This window comes from Saccopteryx leptura, chromosome 1 (genome assembly GCF_036850995.1).
Source record: "Saccopteryx leptura isolate mSacLep1 chromosome 1, mSacLep1_pri_phased_curated, whole genome shotgun sequence".
NCBI classification, from domain to species: domain Eukaryota; kingdom Metazoa; phylum Chordata; class Mammalia; order Chiroptera; family Emballonuridae; genus Saccopteryx; species Saccopteryx leptura.
In genome coordinates, this window is record NC_089503.1 from 8,236,295 (window position 1) to 8,255,480 (window position 19,186).

Here is a 19,186-nt window from a genome sequence, read left to right on the forward strand (position 1 = left end):
GCTCTGAATTCCAGTCCTGGCTTGACCCCTGTTTTATCAAGACACCCCAGATGAGACTGGGTCCCTCTCTGGGCCTTAGTGTTCCCATGTGGACTTAATGCTCCTGGAGGTCTTTTCCAAATGAATGACACGGACATTGGGGTGATGTGAACAGCTCCTGGCCCTCCCTTCAGGATGCTCCTCACTTTCCCTGACAGTGGAGAGGCCAAAGGGCAGGGCCGTCCCTGCGGTAATGGTTAACTAGACCTGACACCCTAGCTGTAGGAAGCCACCCTGGCTGGCCAAGACTCAGGAGGATGCAGTGGGGAAAGGTGCTTGGCAGGGTGGCGGGGGCCGCTGCCTTCTTGGGGCTGGGGATCATCCTGGGCCACTTTGCCATCCCCAAAGGGGCCAACCCTCCAGCCTCCAGTGACTCGGTCTCCCAGGACCTGGACCTAGAGATCCTTGAGACTGTCATGGGACAACTGGATGCCAGCAGGATTCGGGAGAATCTTCGGTGAGAGATTTCTCTGCCTGCCCCTCTGTTTGCCAGAGGGCCCTCCCTGACCCAGGCCTACCCCTCCCTCTGCCCTCCCCACAGAGAGCTCTCCAGGGAGCCACACCTGGCCTCCAGCCCCCGGGATGAGGCGCTAGTACAGCTGCTGCTGCAGCGCTGGCAGGACCCAGAGACAGGCCTGGACTCGGCTGAGGCCTCTGCCTACGAAGTGCTGCTGTCCTTCCCCAGTCGGGAGCAGCCCAACCGCGTGGCCATTGGTGAGGCCCTGTCCGCTCTGGCTCAGAGCTGCCTATGGGGCGGGGAGCTGCAGGGCCCAGGCCTGACATGCCCCCCTTCCACAGTGGGTCCCGGCGCGGACATCCTCTTCTCCTGTCGCCAGAGCGAAGAGAACCTGACGGGGGAGCAGGGGGGGCCCGACGTGGTGCCCCCCTACGCTGCCTACGCTCCCCCCGGAACCCCACAGGTGGGCCCAGCACACGCCCTCCCCACTGCCGTGACCCAGCTCCCCCTGGCTTCCACTCCAGCGTCTTCCATCCTGACTCAGGGGCAGTTGTGAAATATGCCTCAACCGGGGCTCAGCTCCCTTCACCCAGAATTTACTCACCTCCACACTCTGTTGCTGCACCTTTCACCCATTAGTCCCTCAACAAACGCTAATGGCCCCTGCTCAAGGCCAGGCCAGATGCAGGGTACCTGGACACAGAGGAAACCAGGTGTAACTGTCCTTGGGGAGCTTACGAGCTCTTGGTCAGGTGGGGAACAGAACCTGAACCCCCTGCCTCGCCGCCCAGCTCTCCCTCTCCTTTAGACCCCCTGCCTCGCCGCCCAGCTCTCCCTCTCCTTTAGACCCCCTGCCTCGCCGCCCAGCTCTCCCTCTCCTTTAGACCCCCTGCCTCGCCGCCCAGCTCTCCCTCTCCTTTAGACCCCCTGCCTCGCCGCCCAGCTCTCCCTCTCCTTTAGACCCCCTGCCTCGCCGCCCAGCTCTCCCTCTCCTTTAGACCACTCCGTCCTTCCTGAGCCTGAGTCTAAGGATCACCTCCTCTTGGAACTAGGGCCTCCTTGTCTATGCCAACCGGGGCACAGAAGAAGACTTTAAGGAGCTACAGGCTCGGGGCATCCAACTTAAAGGCACCATCGCTCTGACCCGCTACGGGGGTGTAGGACGCGGGGCCAAGGTGAGCAGCAGCCCCCATTGCTGGGGGCTGGGTGGGGAGAGGGGCCCAGCAGTGGACAGGAGGAAGTGAGAGGAAGGGGAAGAAGCAGTGTTGAGTGGTAGGCCAACCTGTATCTGTGTTATACCACTGGTGTGCTGTGTGATCTTGGGTGCCTCCCCTAACCTCTCTGAGCTTCAGGAAATAAAGGGATTAGGTTTCAGCTCTGATATTTTGGGAGTCTAAGTCCTCTGTGAAGTAGTTCTGAATATTCAACTTAAATACTTCTGGTTGTCCTCCCCCAACCTGCTTTTTAATTAAAGATTTTGACTAACTTTACATGTTTATGGTTAACATTTTAAAAAATGTAAATGGTCTAGAGTAAGAGAGAGTTAGTGTTTCATGGATACAGAATTTCAGATTTGCACGATGAAAGGAGTTCTGGAGATGGGTGGTGGCGATGGGTTCACAATAATATGAATGTATTTAATACCACTGAACTGTACACATTTTAAAATGGTTAAGATAGCCCTGGCCGGGTAGCTCAGTTGGTTAGAGTATTGTCCTAATACACCAAGGTTGTGGGTTTGATCCTCGGTCAGGGAACATACGAGAATCAACCAATGAATGCATGAATAAGTGGAACAACAAATCAATATCTCTTTCTTAAATAAGAAAATTAAATTAAAATAAATAAAATGGTTAATATAGTAAATTTTATGTTGGATGTACTTTATCACAATTTTTAAAGTTCTTTTTTTTAAATTTTTTAAAAATTTTTATTTATTCATTTTAGAGGAGAGAGAGAGAGAGAGAGAGAGAGAGAAAGGGGGGAGGAGCAGGAAGCATCAACTCCCATATGTGCCTTGACCAGGCAAGCCCAGGGTTTTGAACCGGCTACCTCAGCATTTCCAGGTCGACGCTTTATCCACTGCGCCACCACAGGTCAGGCAAGAAGTTCTCATGATAAGAGCTAAAAAAAAGGAAAAAGGAAAGAAAAAAAAGAACAGGAAAGAGGGTTGAGGGTGGCAGGCATGATGGAATTTCCAGTTTAAAACAAAAATAAACAATATAAAGTGAAGAAGTTCTCCTGTGACGCCCTCCTCCAGAAGGGCCAGCACTCTTTTTCAGTTTCCGGGCTCTCTAGCCTGAGCCGCTTTTGGAAGAAGCACATATGAATATATATCCTACTTCCCCCTCTTTTTATTTTTATTTATTTATTTATTTTTTAAATTTTTATTTTATTTATTCATTTTAGAGATGAAAGAGAGAGAGGAGAGAGAGAGAGAGAGAAGGGGGGGAGGAGCTGGAAGCATCAACTCCCATATGTGCCTTGACCAGGCAAGCCCAGGGATTCGAACCGGCAACCTCTGCATTTCCAGGTAGATGCTTTATCCACTGTGCCACCACAGGTCAGGCATTCCCCCTCTTTTTACACAGAAGTAGCAGACTATACCCATTGTTCTGAGATGTTATTTTTCACCTTCATACATCCTGGAAATTATCCTCAGTTGGTACATAAACTGTCCTTGTTTCACTTTTTATTTTTATTTATTTATTTATTTATTTAAAAGTTCTTATTTATTGATTTTACAGAGAGAGGAGTGGGGGGAATGGGAAGTATCAACTCACAGTTGCTTCACTTTAGTTGTTCATTGCTTGCTTGTCGTATGTGCCCTGACTGGGCAAGCCAGGGTTTCAAACTGGCGACCTCCGCCTTCAAGGTTGAGTCTCTATCCAGCGCACCACCACAGGCCAGGCCTTGTTTCACTTTTTAAAAAGGTACTGTTTTGTATTTCACTTGACAAAATATATGTAACAACATTTATTATTTTAACCGTCTTTAAGTGTCCAATGCAGTGGCATTAAGCACAGTCACAAAATTGGACAGTTATCACCACCATCCATTTCCAGGTCTCTTTCATCATTCCAAATGAAACTCTGTCCCCATTAAACGTGAGCTCTTCCTTCCCTCTCTCAGCCCCTGGTAACTTCTAGTCAACTTTCTGTCTCTATGACTATTCCTTTCTTGGTATCTCATATAAGAGGGATTATGTGATATTTGTCCTTTTATGTCTGCCTTGATTTAGTATAATGTCTTCAAGTTTCATCAATGTTGTATTAGCATTTCCTTCCCTTTTGAGGCTGAATCATAGTCCCTTGCATGTCATAGATCACATTTTGCTTATCCATCCACCCGTCAGTGGCTACACGGGTTGTTTCTGTGTTTTGGCTATTGTGAACAGTGCTACTCTGAACATGGGTGGACAGCACATCCTGTTCTTTCCTACAGCTGCGTAGTGTTCCCTTGTAAGGTGCCTCGGTTTATTCAGCCAGCCCCCTGATAAGCACTGGCTTGCCTATGCCCAGTAGTCTTTTGCTATCTCAAGCAGCACTGCAGTGTGACTAAGGCAAGCATCAGCCTGCCAGTGGAAAGACAGATCTGTCCTGGCTTCCACAGAGAGTAGAATAGGGCGTGCGTCCATCTTCCTTACGCCTCTCCTAAACATAGCCTCCTCCTCCTCCCGCAGGCTGTGAATGCGGCCAAGCACGAGGTGGCTGGGGTGCTGGTGTACACGGACCCCGCAGACATCAATGATGGGCAGAGCTTGCCCAACGAGACCTTCCCACACTCCTGGAACCTGCCTCCCTCTGGGGTGGAGCGAGGCTCCTACTATGAGTACTTTGGGGACCCCTTGACCCCCTACCTTCCAGCCAACCCCTCCTCCTTTCGCCTGGACCCTGCAACTGTCTCTGGATTTCCCCCAATTCCCATTCAGCCCATTGGCTTCGAGGATGCAAAAGTCTTTCTCTGGTGAGCTTGTGCCTTGGGGTCTCCTGCCCATCCTCCAATGGCCTCCAAACTTCAAACCCTGCACACCCATATCTGCTCTGAAGGCTCTCCCCCTCCTCCCCAGTAACCTCCAAGGAACCTCAGCCCCGGCTGCCTGGCAGGGGGCACTCGGCTGTGACTACAAGTTGGGGCCAGGCTTCCAGCCTGATGGTGACTTTGCAGGCAGGTGAGAGGGGGCCCCTCTTCCCTCAACTCTCCTCTTCCCTTCCCTGTGATGCTTCCCTGACCCTGAGTCTCTGCTCTGCCCACTTCAAGGCCTGGCCTTTCCCTTTCTTCTCTCTCCCAGACCCTCCCCTGCCTCCAAAATATCTGTCTTGTCTTTGGGGGATCCAGTGAAACAGCTGCGTGGCCCCAGTTCCTGTGGGGTCCCCCTCACTTACTAGACCTCCCCTCTAGCTGCCCACTCTCTTGAACACACCAAGCTCGTTCCCAAACCATGGCCTCTGCCCTTGCTGTGACCTCTGCGGGGAACACCCTTCCCAACGCTCCTGCCATCCTGCACTAGCCTCCCTACCTGCCATCAGGTGTCCTTTCACACATCAGCTTGTTCGTGTCCTCTCAGCCCCTTCACCGCTGGCAGTCGTTCGCCTCCTGGTGGCCTCTCTGGCTCAGGAGCGGGAGGCCCCACGGAAGCTGGGTTCATGTCTATGCTGCCTAGAGCCTAGTGCGGTGCCCGCAACACTAAGTATCCGATAGGTACATACTTACCTACTGGAGTGAGCGAGTGAGCGAGCCAGTGAGCGAGTGAATAAATGAATGAAAAAGAGAACAGGAATCAGAAGAGCTGGGCTTTAGACTTGCTGCCTCTCCTAGTACTCTGGGCACGTGACCTTGACCTGTCCGGTTCCGCTCTGGGCTTCAGTTTCTCTTGCACTGGGACAGAGAGCCGGGCGGTAGGTGTGCGGGGGCGAGTGACTTTGTCGCCCCCTTCACTATCCTAGCCAGGTTAACGTGAGTGTTCACAACCGCCTGGAGCTGCGGAACTCCTCCAACGTTCTAGGGATCATCCGCGGGAGTGAGGAGCCTGGTGAGCACCCCCTCACGGGACCCAGAGACCGCAGGACCCGCCCCGCTCTGAGCGCCCCTGACCACACCCCCTCCGTCAGACCTGGCCGACCCCGCCCTCTTCTCCAGTTTCTGACTCTGCTCCTCGCTCCAGACCGCTATGTGCTGTACGGAAACCACCGGGACAGCTGGGTGCATGGAGCCGTGGACCCCAGCAGTGGCACCGCTGTCCTCCTGGAGCTCTCCCATGTCCTGGGCACCCTGCTGAAGAAGGGTGAGGTCGTCCCCCTCCCCTGGTCCCGGGACTCTCCCTGCGGGAAGTCACCTCCAAGCCCACTCCTTCCTTGCTCTGGACATCCTGTCCCTCCTCCTCCTCTTCATTCTCCAGTGCCCACTGTGCCACGCCTGAGGGCCCTGGGGGCAGACACGCATGGACACCAGCCCCAGCGTGGAGTCACCCAGTGTGGGGCAGGACCATTGATTAATTCATACAGTCTCTGAGGAGAGGCTGCTGAGCCCCTCGATGGACTGAGGCCCAGAGGCCGCTGTGAGCAAGGCAGTGCCCAGGCTCTGCCCCCAGGAGCTTCAGCCCAGTTGAGGCAGGGATGACAGTCATTAACTCAACAAATATGTCTCGGCGCCCACTCTATGTCAGGCCAGTTCTAAGCTCTGGAGGTCCCACAGGGAACATCCCAGAGTTCCTGCATGTGATGACAATTGTGATATGTCCTATAATGAAACATGTCTGAGGGGCTTTGTAGGTGCAAGTGCATCGCCCCCTGGGGGTGAGGGGTAGATCCAAGTGGAGAACACAGCATGTGGCTAGGAGGGGCTGGACCAGGTGGCAGAGGCGGCAGGGCCGGTTTGGACTTCCATGAAAGGGCAGCAGGAAATGGCTGAGGAATTGCAATTAAGATAGCAACATGAGCCTGACCAGGTGGTGGCACAGTGGACAGAGCATCGGACTGGGATGTGGAGGACCCAGGTTCGAGACCCCAAGGTCGCCAGCTTGAGCGCGGGCTCATGTGGTTTGAGCAAAGCTCACCAGCTAGGACCCAAGGTCACTGGCCTGAGCAAGGGGTTACTAGGTCTGCTGAAGGCCCATGGTCAAGGCACATATGAGAAAGCAATCAATGAACAACCAAAGTGCCACAACGAAAAATTGATGATTGATGCTTCTCATCTCTCCGTTCCTGTCTGTCTTTCCCTGTCTATCCCTCTCTCTGACTCTCTCTCTGTCTCTGTGGGAAAAAAAAAAAAGATAGTGACATAATAGAGTCCAAATTTTCAATGGCTTCCTCTGCTAGAAGAGGGGAGGGTGTGGGGGGGGGCAGGCCCTGTGTGGACGGACCAATGAGAGACTTGTCATCCTCAGAGCTGGGAGACAGGGGGGCTTGGGCCAGAGAGGGGCAATGGGAAGGAGACAGTGTGAAGACCTGGGTCTGTTGGTGACAGAGATGAGGGAGAGGATGAGTGAGGACTTCAGGATTTCTGATTTTGGGTGTGAGCAGCCCAGTGAGTGTGGCAGTGCCATCTATGAAAAACAGAACAGATGAGGCCCTGGCCCATTGGCTCAGTGATAGAGCGTCGGCCTGGCGTGCAGGAGTCCCGGGTGCAATTCTCGGCCAGGGCACACAGGAGAAGCGCCCATCTGCTTCTCCACCCCCCCCTCCTCTCTGTCTCTCTCTTCCCCTCCCGCAGCCAAGGCTCCACTGGAGCAAAGTTGGCCGGGGCACTGAGAATGGCTCCATGGCCTCTGCCTCAGGCGCTAGAATGGCCCTGGTTGCAACAGAGCAACGCTCCAGATGGGCAGAGCATCGCCCCCTGGTGGGCAAGCTGGGTGGATCCCGGTTGGGCGCATGTGGGAGTCTGTCTGACTGCCTCCCTGTTTCCAACTTCAGAAAAATACAAAAAAAAAAAAAAAAAGAAAAGAAAAACAAAGCAGGATGAGAGGCTGTTCACTGCGCTGGGGGGAAGAACGGAATTGGGTTCCTCACGTATGATTCTCTTTGTTTCTTTTTTATTTTGGTAAAACATATCATAAAATTTACCATTTAATGTCCCCCCAATATCTTAATTAAAAATTTTTTTTCTTAAGTGAGAAGTGGGAAGGCAGAGAGACAGACTCCCACATGTGTCCCCACTGGGATCTACCATGCAAGCCCTTTATGGGGTGATGCCCATTTGGGCTGTTGCTCTGTTGCTTAGCAACCAAACTATTTTAGCATGGAAGGCAAGGCCATAGAGCAATCCTCAGTGCCTGGGGCAAACTTGCTCCAACCAAACCATGGCTGTGGGAGAGGAAGAGAGAGAGAAGGGAGAGGGGAAAGGGTGGAGAAACAGATGGCCACTTCTCCTGTGTGCCCTGACTGGGAATCAAACCCGGGACATCCACATGCCGGGCCAATGCTCTACCACTGAGCTAACTGGCCAGGGCCACTTTTTAAATTTAAGACCTTATGACTATATTTGATGCTACCACCTACCAAGCATAGGCAGGTTGGGAGACCCTTGATTCTTTATGTCAGAAGGGTTATGTTTTGTTTGTTTCATTTTTTAGTAAAAGAGGAAGGGAGAGAGACACAGAGAGAAACATCGATTTGTTGTTCCACTTATTCATGCTGTCATTGGTAGATGCTTGTCTGTGCCCTGACCGGGAATCTAACCGGCAACCTCGGCATGTTGGGACCACAGACCAACCAACTGAGCTATTTCACCAGGGCCAGAAAAGGTTCATATCTATAAATATATAAAACATATGAAATATATATATATTTCAGGTGTACATTATAATTTTACATAGTGATCACTCCCAAAAGTCTAGAAGTTACCTATCATCATAAAGTTGGCCCTCTTCACCTCATGCCCCACCCCCAACCCCCTTCCCCTATGGTAACCACTGCTCTGTTTTTGGTATCAGTAAGCTTGTTTTTGTTTTATTTCATTTGTTTGTTAGCTTCTAACCATTTTTAAGTTACAATAGAGTGGAAATAAGTACCTTCACAATGTTGTGCCACCATCACCACTATCCATCTTTAGAACTTTTTCTTTTCTTTTCTTTTTTTAAATTTTATTTATTTATTTTTTACAGAGACAGAGAGTGAGTCAGAGAGAGGGATAGACAGGGACAGACAGACAGGAACAGAGAGAGATGAGAAGCATCAATCATTAGTTTTTCATTGCGCGTTGCAACACCTTAGTTGTTCATTGATTGCTTTCTCATATGTGCCTTGACTGTGGGCCTTCAGCAGACTGAGTAACCCCTTGCTGGAGCCAGCGACCTTGGGTTCAAGCTGGTGGGCTCTTGCTCAAACCAGATGAGCCCGCGCTCAAGCTGGCAACCTCAGGGTCTCGAACCTGGGTCCTCTGCATCCCAGTCCAATGCTTTATCCACTGCGCCACCGCCTGGTCAGGCCTTTTTCATTTTCTATTACATATAACATCCTGAACTTTTAACAATCTAATTTGAATTGGTACTAACTTAACTTCAATCACATACAAAAACTCTACTCCTATAAAGCTCTGTCTTTCCCCTTTGTGTTATCAATGCCACAAATTACATCTCTATAGACTGTGTGCCCATTCACATATTGATTTTGAGGTGCCCGGGAGACATTTTTGGGGAGAGGGCGAGCAGGCAGTTGAAGGTGCTGATCTCCAGGTCAGAAAAGAGATAAGCCTGACCAAGTGGTGGCTCAGTGGATAGAGAGTCAGACTGGGATGTGGAGGACCCAGGTTTGAGACCCCAAGGTCACCAGCTTGAATGCGGGCTCATCTGGTTTGAGCACAGCTCACCAGCTTGAGCCCAAGGTCGCTGGCTTGAGCAAGGGGTCACTCTGTCTGCTGTAGCCCCCTGGTCAAGGCACATATGAGAAATCAATCAATGAACAACTAAGGAACTGCAACAAAGAATCGATGTTTCTCATCTCTCTCCCTTCCTGTTTGTCTGTCCCTATCTGTCTCTCTCTCTCTGACTCTGTCTCTGCCACACACACAAAAAGAGATAAACTAGAGAGTTGGTGGCATAAATGGTATGTGAAACTACAGGTATGGTTGTGATTAACTGATGGGGTTGGGGGAGTGAGGAGAAGTATCTTGTGGAAAGAGGCTGGGCTTCTGACACGACCCCCTTTGGTAGTGCAGCAGTGTCTTTGTTCTTGTTCTTGTTAAGTGCTTTATTTTGAAATAATTTGAGACACAAGAGTTGCCCAAATGGTACAAAGAAGCCCTTCACCCAGATGCCTTGTTTGCTCTCTCTTTATTTATGTTTCTGAAGTGTTTGAAAGTTGCAGAAATGCTGCACTTTACCCATAAACACGTCACTATATATCTCCTAAAATAAGGATATTTTCTTTCATAACCAAAGAACCATATCAGAATCAGGAAATTAACAATTTTGCCATTGTTCCTATAGTGACCTTTAGAGCAAAATAATTTTCTGGTTCAAGAGCCAATCCAGGATCACACATTGCATGTGTAATAGTTATGTGTGTACCATGTAACAGTTCTTTAGCCGTTCCTTGTCTGGTTTTTTTAAAGACTTTTAAGATTTTATTTATTGATTTTAGAGAGAGGAGAGAGAGAAAGGGGGGATGGGAAGCATCACCTTGTAGTAATAGTTGCTTCTCATATGTGCCTTGACCGGGCGAGCCTGGGTTTTTAAACCAGCAACCTCAGCGTTCCAGGTTGATGCTTTATCCACTGTGCCAACATGGATCAGCCTATCTTTCTTTTTTTCTTTTTGTGACAGAGAGACAGAGAGAGGTACAGATAGGGACAGACAGACAGTAGGGACAGACAGACAGGAAGAGAAAGAAATGAGAAGCATTCTTTGTTGCCTCACCTTAGTTGCTCATTGATTGCTTTCTCATTTGTGCCTTGCTGGGGGGGGGGGGGGGCTACAGCAGAGTGAGTGACCCCTTGCTCAAGCCAGCGACCTTGGGCTCAAGCTGGTGGTGAGCCTTGCTCAAACCAGATGAGCCCGCACTGAAGCCAGAGGCCTTGGGGTTTCGAACCTGGGTCCTCCAGGTCCTAGACCAGCGCTCTATCTACTGCGCCACCACCTGGTCAGGCCATGCCGTCTTTCTTGATTCTGATATTATCTTGTCGAACGTCTCTTAATTTGGGTTTATCTGATTAGAGTCAGGTTATTCATTTTTTTTAGGAAAACGTATGGGAATTTGTAATTGCAAGCATGTAATAATTTTATACTTAAACCTTTTTTTTCTTTTACAACAAAAAAAAATGAGGAATGATCAAAGGGAACTGAGTTGCTGGCAGAGATGAGCGCACAGCCAGGAGCATGTGTCACGATGGGGGGTGATGGGGCGTATGGAGGAAGTCAGGGGCCAGTAAGGGCCATCAAGGCTTCTCAGAGGTGGCTGAGGACCATGGCAAGAGTAGTGTGGGCATGGAGACGGGAGATGGGAGCCAGGCTGCAGAAGGCTATGAGAGGAAGTGTGGGCATTGGTTAAGCCCCTGGACTCTGCAGCCAGACCCTGGATTTAAACACCAAGTTCTGCTGCTACCAATTGTGTTGTCCTGAGTGAGTCATTTAACTTGTCTGTGACTCAGTTTTATGAACTGTGAAATGGAGACAATAGTCATCTTTTCCTTAAGGTGTTGTGAGGGTTAGCTCAATATGGATAATGCCCTAGGAGAACGTTAATGTATTGTCACCAGGTGAAGAAGGTTATGGGCCAGTTTTCCATAGAATGAATGGGGAAGGGAGCTGGCCGTGGAGGACCAGGAGGCCTTCTCAAAGCATACCTATAGCGGAGAGGGAGGCAGGGCATTCTGGCCAAGGGACCACCTGGCCAAGGGAGACTGGTGTTGGGAGCAGCTTTGGGGTGGTGGTGGGGTGTCACAACAGAGGAGGGAAGCTGGGGACGGAGGACAGAGCCTTCAGGAAGGCTTGGCTAGAGAGGTGCTAGCAGCTACCTCTTGCCACGGGCTTCCTCGCCCCTTCTGGCCCCCCATCCTCTCTACATCCCAACCTTTCCTGTAAGTTATCCCAGAATCCGGGGACCCCTGCCCTCCAGCCCTTTATCCCGGTCCCCAGGCACCTGGCGTCCTCGCAGATCAATCGTGTTTGCGAGCTGGGGGGCAGAGGAGTTTGGGCTCATTGGTTCCACAGAATTCACAGAGGTGAGTGAGCCTCCAGGGTAGGCGATCGAGGGGACCCCCGGAGTGGGGCACTGCCAGGCTGACGTCACCCTTCCCACCCTCAGGAGTTCTTCAGTAAGCTCCAGGAGCGCACCGTAGCCTACATCAACGTGGACATTTCGGTGTTTGGTACGGGGGGGGGGGGCTGACTGAGAAGAAGGAGGGAAATAGGGCGGGGGCCCGGTTAGAGGCTTTCTGTGATCCTCCCACAGCCAACGCCACCCTGAGGGCGCAGGGGACGCCCCCCGTCCAAAGCGTCCTCTTCTCCGCTGCGAAACAGGTGAAAGGGGCGGGGCCACAAGGGTGGGCGGGGCCACAAGGGTGGGCGGGGTTGGGGTGGGACTGAGACTTGCGGACGGGCCTTGTAGGACTCGCAGGACTGTGCTTTGGGCTGGAGACTAGGGTGGGCCGGGCAGAGGGCCCGTGAATTGTTGGGTCTGGGGAGGGCCCAACCCCGAGGCTAGATTCCTCTCTGGTCAGATCCCCGCACCAGGCCCAGGCAGTCTCAGCATCTACGACAACTGGATCCGGTATTTCAACCGTAGCAGCCCGGTGTATGGCCTGGTCCCCAGGTGAGCCCAGGGCCAGGCGGGGGCCGGAGTGGGTGGGGATGGCCCAGCAACCTCTAGTCCATCCTCCTTCCTGCAGCTTGGGCTCTCTGGGTGCTGGCAGCGACTATGCACCCTTCATTCACTTCCTGGGCATCTCCTCCATGGACATCGCCTACACCTATGACCGGGTGAGCGCCCCCCTGCCCCCATCATCCAGCTCATTACTCTGCTCCGCCAGCCAGCCCCTCCTCTCCTTCAGGCTGCTCTAGTGCATTCTGAATCCGGCTCCATCACTCAGTAGCTGTGCTACCTCCACCAAGATTCTTAACTTCTCTGAGGATCTGCTTATGCTCATCTAAGCATAGATCACATTTAAAATACTATGGATTGTAAGATGCACCATTATTATACGCACTATTCAAGAGAAAAGAAACACTGCCAGTTAGTTGTAGGATAACACTGACTGTAAGAAGCAACCTGATTGTAGACATCTTAAAATGTGAAAAAAGTTTATCTCAGTATAGATTTTAAAAGAAGAATAAATAACAGTTTAAACCAGGGGTGACTCAGCATTGGTGTGAGTGAAATGATAAGGGATTTAGAACGCTCAGCCTGTGTCTCTAAAGGCAGTTCCTCCCCTTCGTGGCCACACTGCTTCTGGGGACTGAAGCTGGATTTATAACCAGCCTGACTTCTAAGCCCCAGACTCTCCTTCATGTGAAAAGGGAAGCTGGCACCTGACCCAGCTCTGCCACTTGTTAGCTGTGTGTTGTCACGTGGGTTACTTATCCTCTCTGAGCGTCAGTTTCTTCCTCTGTAAAGCAGGAATTCTGGAACCTACCTCATGGGTGGGGCAATGACTTAAGATTATATCCCTACATTGTAGCTCACTGTAGGTACACCTCCCACTTACCCTCTGAACTCTGTCACCTCTGGACTTTGTTCCCCCAGAGCAAGACCTCTGCCCGGATCTACCCCACCTACCACACAGCCTTCGACACCTTTGGTTACGTGGACAAGTTTGTCGATCCCGGTGAGGAGAGGGGCAAGGGCATCCTGAGGCTGGAGAAGGGTGGGCTCAAGACTGAGTCCTGGCCTGGTCACCCTCTCTGCAGGCTTCAGCAGCCACCAGGCCGTGGCCCGGACGGCAGGGAATGTGCTTCTTCGGCTCAGCGACAGCCTTTTCCTGCCTCTCAACGTCAGTGACTACAGTGAGACCCTCCGAAGCTTCCTGCAGGCTGCCCAGCAGGACCTTGGGGCTCTGCTAGAGCAGCACGGCATCAGCCTGGGTACGAAAGCCCCCTGACACTGAAGCCCAGGGAAACCTGCACTCCTGGGGCTAAGATACTGGTTGTACCCCACAGGGCCTCTGGTAGCTGCAGTGGAGACGTTCGAGAGGGCAGCTGTGGCCTTGGGCCAAACCATAGCAGCACTGCAGAAGGGCACCTTCGAGTGAGCAAGGGGAGCAAGCGGGTGCCTAGGAGGGCAGCACCAGGGCAAGATGTAAGCAGGCAGCTGGGCTGCTGGCTCCAAAGTGACCGGCAGGTCCTGCCCCCTCAGCCCCCTGCAGGTCCGGATGCTCAATGACCAGCTGATGCTCCTGGAACGGACCTTCCTGAACCCTCGAGCCTTCCCAGAAGAACGCTACTACAGGTGAGCCTGTCCCGAGCTCTTGGGAAGTGCGGTGGGGTGAGGCTGGGAAATGGGCACTGAGGGGCGAGAATGGCAGCATTTTGCTGGCCTTTAGGGAGTCAGGCTCAAAGGAGGGAATGCAAATTAGTCAAGGTCACCCTGAGACTAGCACCTACATCTGCTACCACCACAGCTGTAGTTTTCAGAGGCAGTGGGAAGTGCTTTTGTGCCCAGCTTTATACAGGATCTGAGTCTGTTTGAGGCTGAGGCTCCTCCCCATTTCTGGCCCCTGGATGACCCTGATCCTCTCCTATTTCTCCTGTTAGCCATGTGCTCTGGGCACCCCGAACCAGCCCCATAGCCACATTCCCAGGCCTGGCCAATGCCTGCTCGAGGGCCATGAACACAGACCCAGGATCTGCAGCCTGGGCTGAGGTGCAAAGGCAGCTCAGCATTGTGGTGGCGGCATTGGAGGGAGCAGCAGCCACCCTGAGGCCTGTGGCTGAGCTCTGACCCCAGCCCTCCTTCCTCAGCTCCCCATCACCACCCTTAGCCTAACCCCCTGCCACTCCACTTTTCTTTGGGTGTGTCCAGGCTTCCCTGATGCCAAGAGAGGGCATGATCACGGGATCCTCTCAAACTTCTAAGGCAACAGCTCAGGGTCCTACTAGATGCGGTCACCTGAGGGAAGTAACAAGCCCTGGATGAAAGTCTCCTTCGTCCTGGCTCTTGGTTGGCAGCGGGTGAACAGGAGATGGGGATGGTAGGAATGGCAAACCCCCAATTGCTCTTGGCGGTAGGTGGATGGAGACAGGATACATAATGCCAACTCAGCTGACCAGGGCTACCCCTCAGGGACCAGCAGGAAACCTAGGCCCAGGGTAAATTGGGCCTTGCCCACTCTGGGCTCCTGGACCCTCATACTCCTAGCATTTCTTAACTCCTCCCTGCCCTCCCCCCAAATAAATCAAGCCTAGCTTTTGTCCCTACAAAACAAGTTCTTTTTATTATGTGGGAATCAGGAGACAAAGAAACCCAAGTGCTCAGACCCAGTGCTGGGCTCTGGGAGACTGCACGGCCCCTCCTCATTCGCAGGACTGGGGTCTGTCCGCACCGTCATCTTCTTCCTCTGCCATGACTACTTCCTCCAGGCTGCGTCCTCCCAGTTTGTTCCCCACCAGCACTTTGCAGGTCCCGGCAGGAGGCGGCCCTTCTTCAGTGTAGCGACCCCTCAGGAACACAACTCTCTCTTGTCCATCCAAGGGTAGTCCATGGGCCTGGCACAGGTCCCGTGCCTCCGCAGGGCCATCCAGGGCCAGCAGGTGGACCATGAATCCCAGGGGTAAGGTCTGGCCCTTGTGGGTGCTCAGGGCACGAGCCAGGCAGGCCAGTGCTCTGCGGCGGGCATGGCCCACATGGCCCTGCACCGCGCAGCTCTGCAGGTATGGCAGGGTTCGGAGCAGGCGGAACAGGCGGGCGGCATTACCTTCACGGAAGGCCGCATCCACAGCCAGGGCCTTGCGTAGGGCTGGGCAGGAACGCAGGGCAGCGGGCAGCTGCAGTACCTCCTGAAGGGCCTCCACGGAGCCTGTGAGAATGGGAGGCTGGGGTGAGACCTGGACGGATCCTAAGAACAAGCCCACCTTCGATCCCAGCCCGTGCTCCAGTCCTCCACCAAGCCCGTCTCCCCAAATCAGTCCAGCCAACCAACCTGCTCTGGCCAAACCCTTCCCCTAGGGCAAGCCAAGCCACCTCCCCTCCCCTTTTCCCACCAGCCCTTCCTGAGCCACTGAGGCTGTCCCTTCAAAGTCTGGATCCTCAAAATAAAGTAAGGCAGCCTGACCAGGCGGTGGTGCAATGGATAGAGCATCGAACTGGGATGCAGAGGACCCAGGTTCAAGACCCCGAGGTCGCCAGCTTGAGCGCGGGCTCATCTGGTTTGAGCAGAGCTCACCAGCTTGGACCCAAGGTCGCTGGCTCGAGCAAGGGGTTACTTGGTCTGCTGAAGGCCCGCGGTCAAGGCACATATGAGAAAGCAATCAATGAACAACTAAGGTGTCGCAACAAAAAACTGATGATTGATGCTTCTCATCTCTCTCCGTTCCTGTCTGTCTGTCCCTATCTATCCCTCTCTCTGACTCTCTCTGTCTCTGTAAAATAAATAAAAATAAAGTAAGGCAGTGTTTATGGATGAGGAAAACAGGCCTAGACAATTTATTGACTTGTCTGTAATTGTCCTACGGTTCATATGTAGAAGAACACGATCCAATCAAACATGAGTTTTCTTACTTGGAGCCCAGCTCTTTCTCCGCTGTGCAGCCCGCCCCACAAATGAGGGCACGGGCTAGGCTCCAACTTCCCCTGTCTGCCTAATAAGGCCATTTCTTCTTTTTCAGGGGCAAAAGACACTGCCCCTGCGTCCCTTTCAGAAGAATCATGGACACTGGAAGCTTTGGCCACTTTTGTAAACTGAGGTTTCTGGCCCATTAGTGGGAGTATATTTATAATACTGATAATATTTAAATAGGATTTGCAGTATTAGAATGCACCATCCATCCACAGAAAGGACCTAAGTCTTGAAACATGTCTCCGATATTTCAAGGACATGGGTGTTCTCCGATGCTTTGCAACACTGAATGGAAGTTTTTAAATTTGAAAAATCACTATCTAGACCAACTTTTTTTTTTTTTTTTTTTTTTATAGAGAGAGAATCAGACAGGGACAGACAGACAGAAATTGAGAGATGAGAAGCATCAATCATTAGTTTTTCATTGATTGCTTTCTCATATGTGCCTTGACCACGGGCCTTCAGCAGACTAAGCTCTTGATCAAGCCAGCGACCTTGGGTCCAAGCCGGTGAGCTTTGCTTAAAGCAGATGAGCCCGCGTTCAAGTTGATGAACTCGGGGTCTCGAACCTGGGTCCTTGGCATCCCAGTCTGATGCTCTATCCACTGCGCCACCGCCTGGTCAGGGTAGACCAACTTTCTTGTTCCAACTCCATGCCCTCCACTTTTACTAGGAGAAACCTGAACCAAAGAGGGACAGGTGTGAAGGCCCATAGCGGGGGTTGGTGGACCTTGGGGTTTGACTTGACAACCATTTAAGAGGCAGGGGCGCGGGTGGGGGGTTGGGACTAAAGGTGAGAATTTAAAGCTCTTTTCCTCCCACATCCACTGTCCACAGGTAGGGTCCCCCGCCCCCACGTTCTGTCCCACATCTGGGACCCCGACTCACCCAGGTTATAGAGCAAGAAGAGGCCCTGGAAGGCGGCCTGGCGGGGGTGCGGCCCGGCGCCCCGCGCGTAGCAGCGCCGCAGCGAACCGAAGCCCTCATGCACCTGGGCCTGCAGTAGCACCGGGTCCACTTTCCCGTGCCCTGCACTGGGCCCGAGCCGCGCCACCACCGCCAGCAGCACAGCCAGCGCCGCTTCCAGCACCACCGCCGCCTCGGCGTCGGCCGCGCTCTGCAAGGCCAGGTCCAGCCTCACAGCGCGCAACCTGTCCGCCACGAAGCTGGCCACCTCCGCGCGGGACGCGTCGGCGCACTCGGCCACGTCGCCGGCCAGATAGCGCACGGTGGCCAGAAGCACGGATGGCGGTCGGAGCTGGCTCGGCTCGGGTCGGGCCTTGCCCGCGGCAGGCCGGCTGTACTCCTTCACAGCGCGCTGAGGGTCAACGCGGGGCCGGGTTCCGCACCACCCCGGCGCCACCTCGAAGCGATGCAGGCGGCCCTCTTTTTCGCGTCGGGCGCGCTCGGCGGCCGGGCACATATCCGGGCATGTGCCCACAGGCAGCGCACAGTCGGGCATTGGGGGGCTGGGGGGAGAGGACGGGGACTCGCATTGCGAGGACGGCACCGGTCCCTCGCCCTATTCTGCGGGGGGGGGGGGGCGCCCAGACTGGCAGACACCCGAAGACGGGGGTAATATATGCGTCCCGCCACACGTCCAGCAACCGCACCCCCTGCCACCGAGGTGACACCTCCCTCAAAAACCTCAAGCAGGCCTCCCGTGATGCACTGCGTTGTAGTTCATTGCCATTATCTGTGCCGCGCGCTCAGAGCCCGCAAACGCCGGTATAATGCGCCGCGCAGAGCCTGGGCAGTTCCCATGAGGCACCGCTTTGTAGGCTCTTCCGCAAACAATCGCTTTGCAGGGGGGCGGACAGGCAGGGGGCCACGCCCACCCAGGACCCTGCGCACTTTAGAAGAGTGTTTGCCTTTGGGCGCCCACCTCTGCGGCGTAGGTAAGCCAGCGTTGGCGTCTTCTCCACCATCTTTCCACCTATAAACTGGCCCAATTGGCCTTACTGTTATTTTCCACTGTTTCCTTGGAGATTATTCTCCCCGTTTTCTAAATCAGAGGTCAGCCAAAAAAAATTTTTTTTTTTTTTGGTATTTTTCTGAAGCTGGAAACAGGGAAAGACAGTCAGACAGACTCCCGCATGCGCCCGACCGGGATCCACCCGGCACGCCCACCAGGGGCGATGCTCTGCCCACCAGGGGGCGATGCTCTGCCCCTCCGGGGCGTCGCTCTGTCGCGACCAGAGCCACTCTAGCGCCTGGGGCAGAGGCCAAGGAGCCATCCCCAGTGCCCGGGCCATCTTTGCTCCAATGGAGCCTCGGCTGCGGGAGGGGAAGAGAGAGACAGAGAGGAAGGAGAGAGGGAGGGGTGGAGAAGCAGATGGGCGCCTCTCCTGTGTGCCCTGGTCAGGAATCGAACCCGGGACCTCTGCACGCCAGGCCGACGCTCTACTACTGAGCCAACCAGCCAGGGCCCCCCCCAAATTTTTTTAATGATTTTTTTTTTAGAGAGACAGAGAGAGGGATAGATAGGGACAGACAGACAGGAATGGAGAGAGATGAGAAGCATCAATCATCAGTTTTTCGTTGTGACACCTTAGTTCATTGATTGCTTTCTCATATGTGCCTTGACTGTGGGCCTTCAGCAGACCGAGTGACTTGCTTGAGACAGCGACCTTGATCCAAGCTGGCGACCTCGGGATCTCGAACCTGTCCTCAGCATCCCAGTTCGACGCTTTATCCACTGCGCCACCGCCTCGTCAGGCTTCTTCTTTTTTTTTTTAAAGGAAAGTTTATTTTATTTTTATTTTTATAAAGATTTTATTTATTCATTATAGAGAGGGGAGAGAGAGAGAGAGAGAGAGAAGGAGGGAGGAGCAGAAAGCATCAACTCCCATATGTGCCTTGACCAGGCAAGCCCAGGGTTTTGAACTGGCAACCTCGTTTCCAGGTTGACACTTTATCCACTGCACCACCACAGGTCAGGCCTGGTCAGGCTTTTTTTTTTTTTTTTTAAATATTTTATTTATT

General features: G+C 53.0%; 2 protein-coding genes across 3 annotated transcripts; one reads left to right on the top strand and one right to left on the bottom strand.

Annotated features, from left to right (window-relative positions):
* Window positions 1-280: 280 nt before the first annotated feature.
* On the top strand, window positions 281-14,851 carry NAALADL1 (N-acetylated alpha-linked acidic dipeptidase like 1). Its single transcript, XM_066358631.1, has 18 exons — window positions 281-496; window positions 581-753; window positions 838-959; window positions 1,549-1,671; window positions 4,179-4,462; window positions 4,566-4,667; window positions 5,443-5,528; window positions 5,661-5,780; window positions 11,568-11,653; window positions 11,737-11,800; window positions 11,884-11,951; window positions 12,152-12,243; window positions 12,320-12,410; window positions 13,174-13,255; window positions 13,338-13,511; window positions 13,587-13,674; window positions 13,783-13,875; window positions 14,181-14,851. The coding sequence occupies exons 1-18, from the start codon at window positions 297-299 to the stop codon at window positions 14,365-14,367; spliced, it is 2,235 nt and encodes a 744-aa protein (XP_066214728.1). The 5' UTR covers window positions 281-296; the 3' UTR covers window positions 14,368-14,851.
* A 72-nt stretch (window positions 14,852-14,923) lies between these two features.
* Window positions 14,924-17,965, bottom strand: SAC3D1 (SAC3 domain containing 1). 2 transcript variants are annotated; one of them, XM_066358646.1, is made up of 3 exons: window positions 17,849-17,965; window positions 17,090-17,670; window positions 14,924-15,442 (listed from the first exon to the last, which is right to left on the bottom strand). In XM_066358646.1, the coding sequence occupies exons 2-3, from the start codon at window positions 17,661-17,663 to the stop codon at window positions 14,940-14,942; spliced, it is 1,077 nt and encodes a 358-aa protein (XP_066214743.1). In that variant the 5' UTR covers window positions 17,664-17,670; window positions 17,849-17,965; the 3' UTR covers window positions 14,924-14,939. The 2 variants fall into 2 exon arrangements, with proteins under 2 accessions (XP_066214743.1, XP_066214753.1); XM_066358656.1 differs by having other exon boundaries at window positions 15,089-15,470; window positions 17,053-17,964.
* Between the last annotated feature and the right edge of the window lie 1,221 nt (window positions 17,966-19,186).

What these genes read in the sequence shown, in the direction of transcription:
- NAALADL1 (XM_066358631.1), top strand. Translation starts at nt 297, where the DNA reads ATGCAGTGGGGAAAGGTGCTTGGCAGGGTGGCGGGGGCCGCTGCCTTC. An exon ending in CGTGGACATTTCGGTGTTTG is followed by an intron (nt 11,801 to 11,883) that starts GTACGGGGGGGG and finishes ATCCTCCCACAG; the next exon opens with CCAACGCCACCCTGAGGGCG. An exon ending in GCAGCACGGCATCAGCCTGG is followed by an intron (nt 13,512 to 13,586) that starts GTACGAAAGCCC and finishes TGTACCCCACAG; the next exon opens with GGCCTCTGGTAGCTGCAGTG.
- SAC3D1 (XM_066358646.1), bottom strand. Translation starts at nt 17,663, where the DNA reads ATGCCCGACTGTGCGCTGCCTGTGGGCACATGCCCGGATATGTGCCCG. An exon ending in CTTCTTGCTCTATAACCTGG is followed by an intron (nt 15,443 to 17,089) that starts GTGAGTCGGGGT and finishes CCATTCTCACAG; the next exon opens with GCTCCGTGGAGGCCCTTCAG.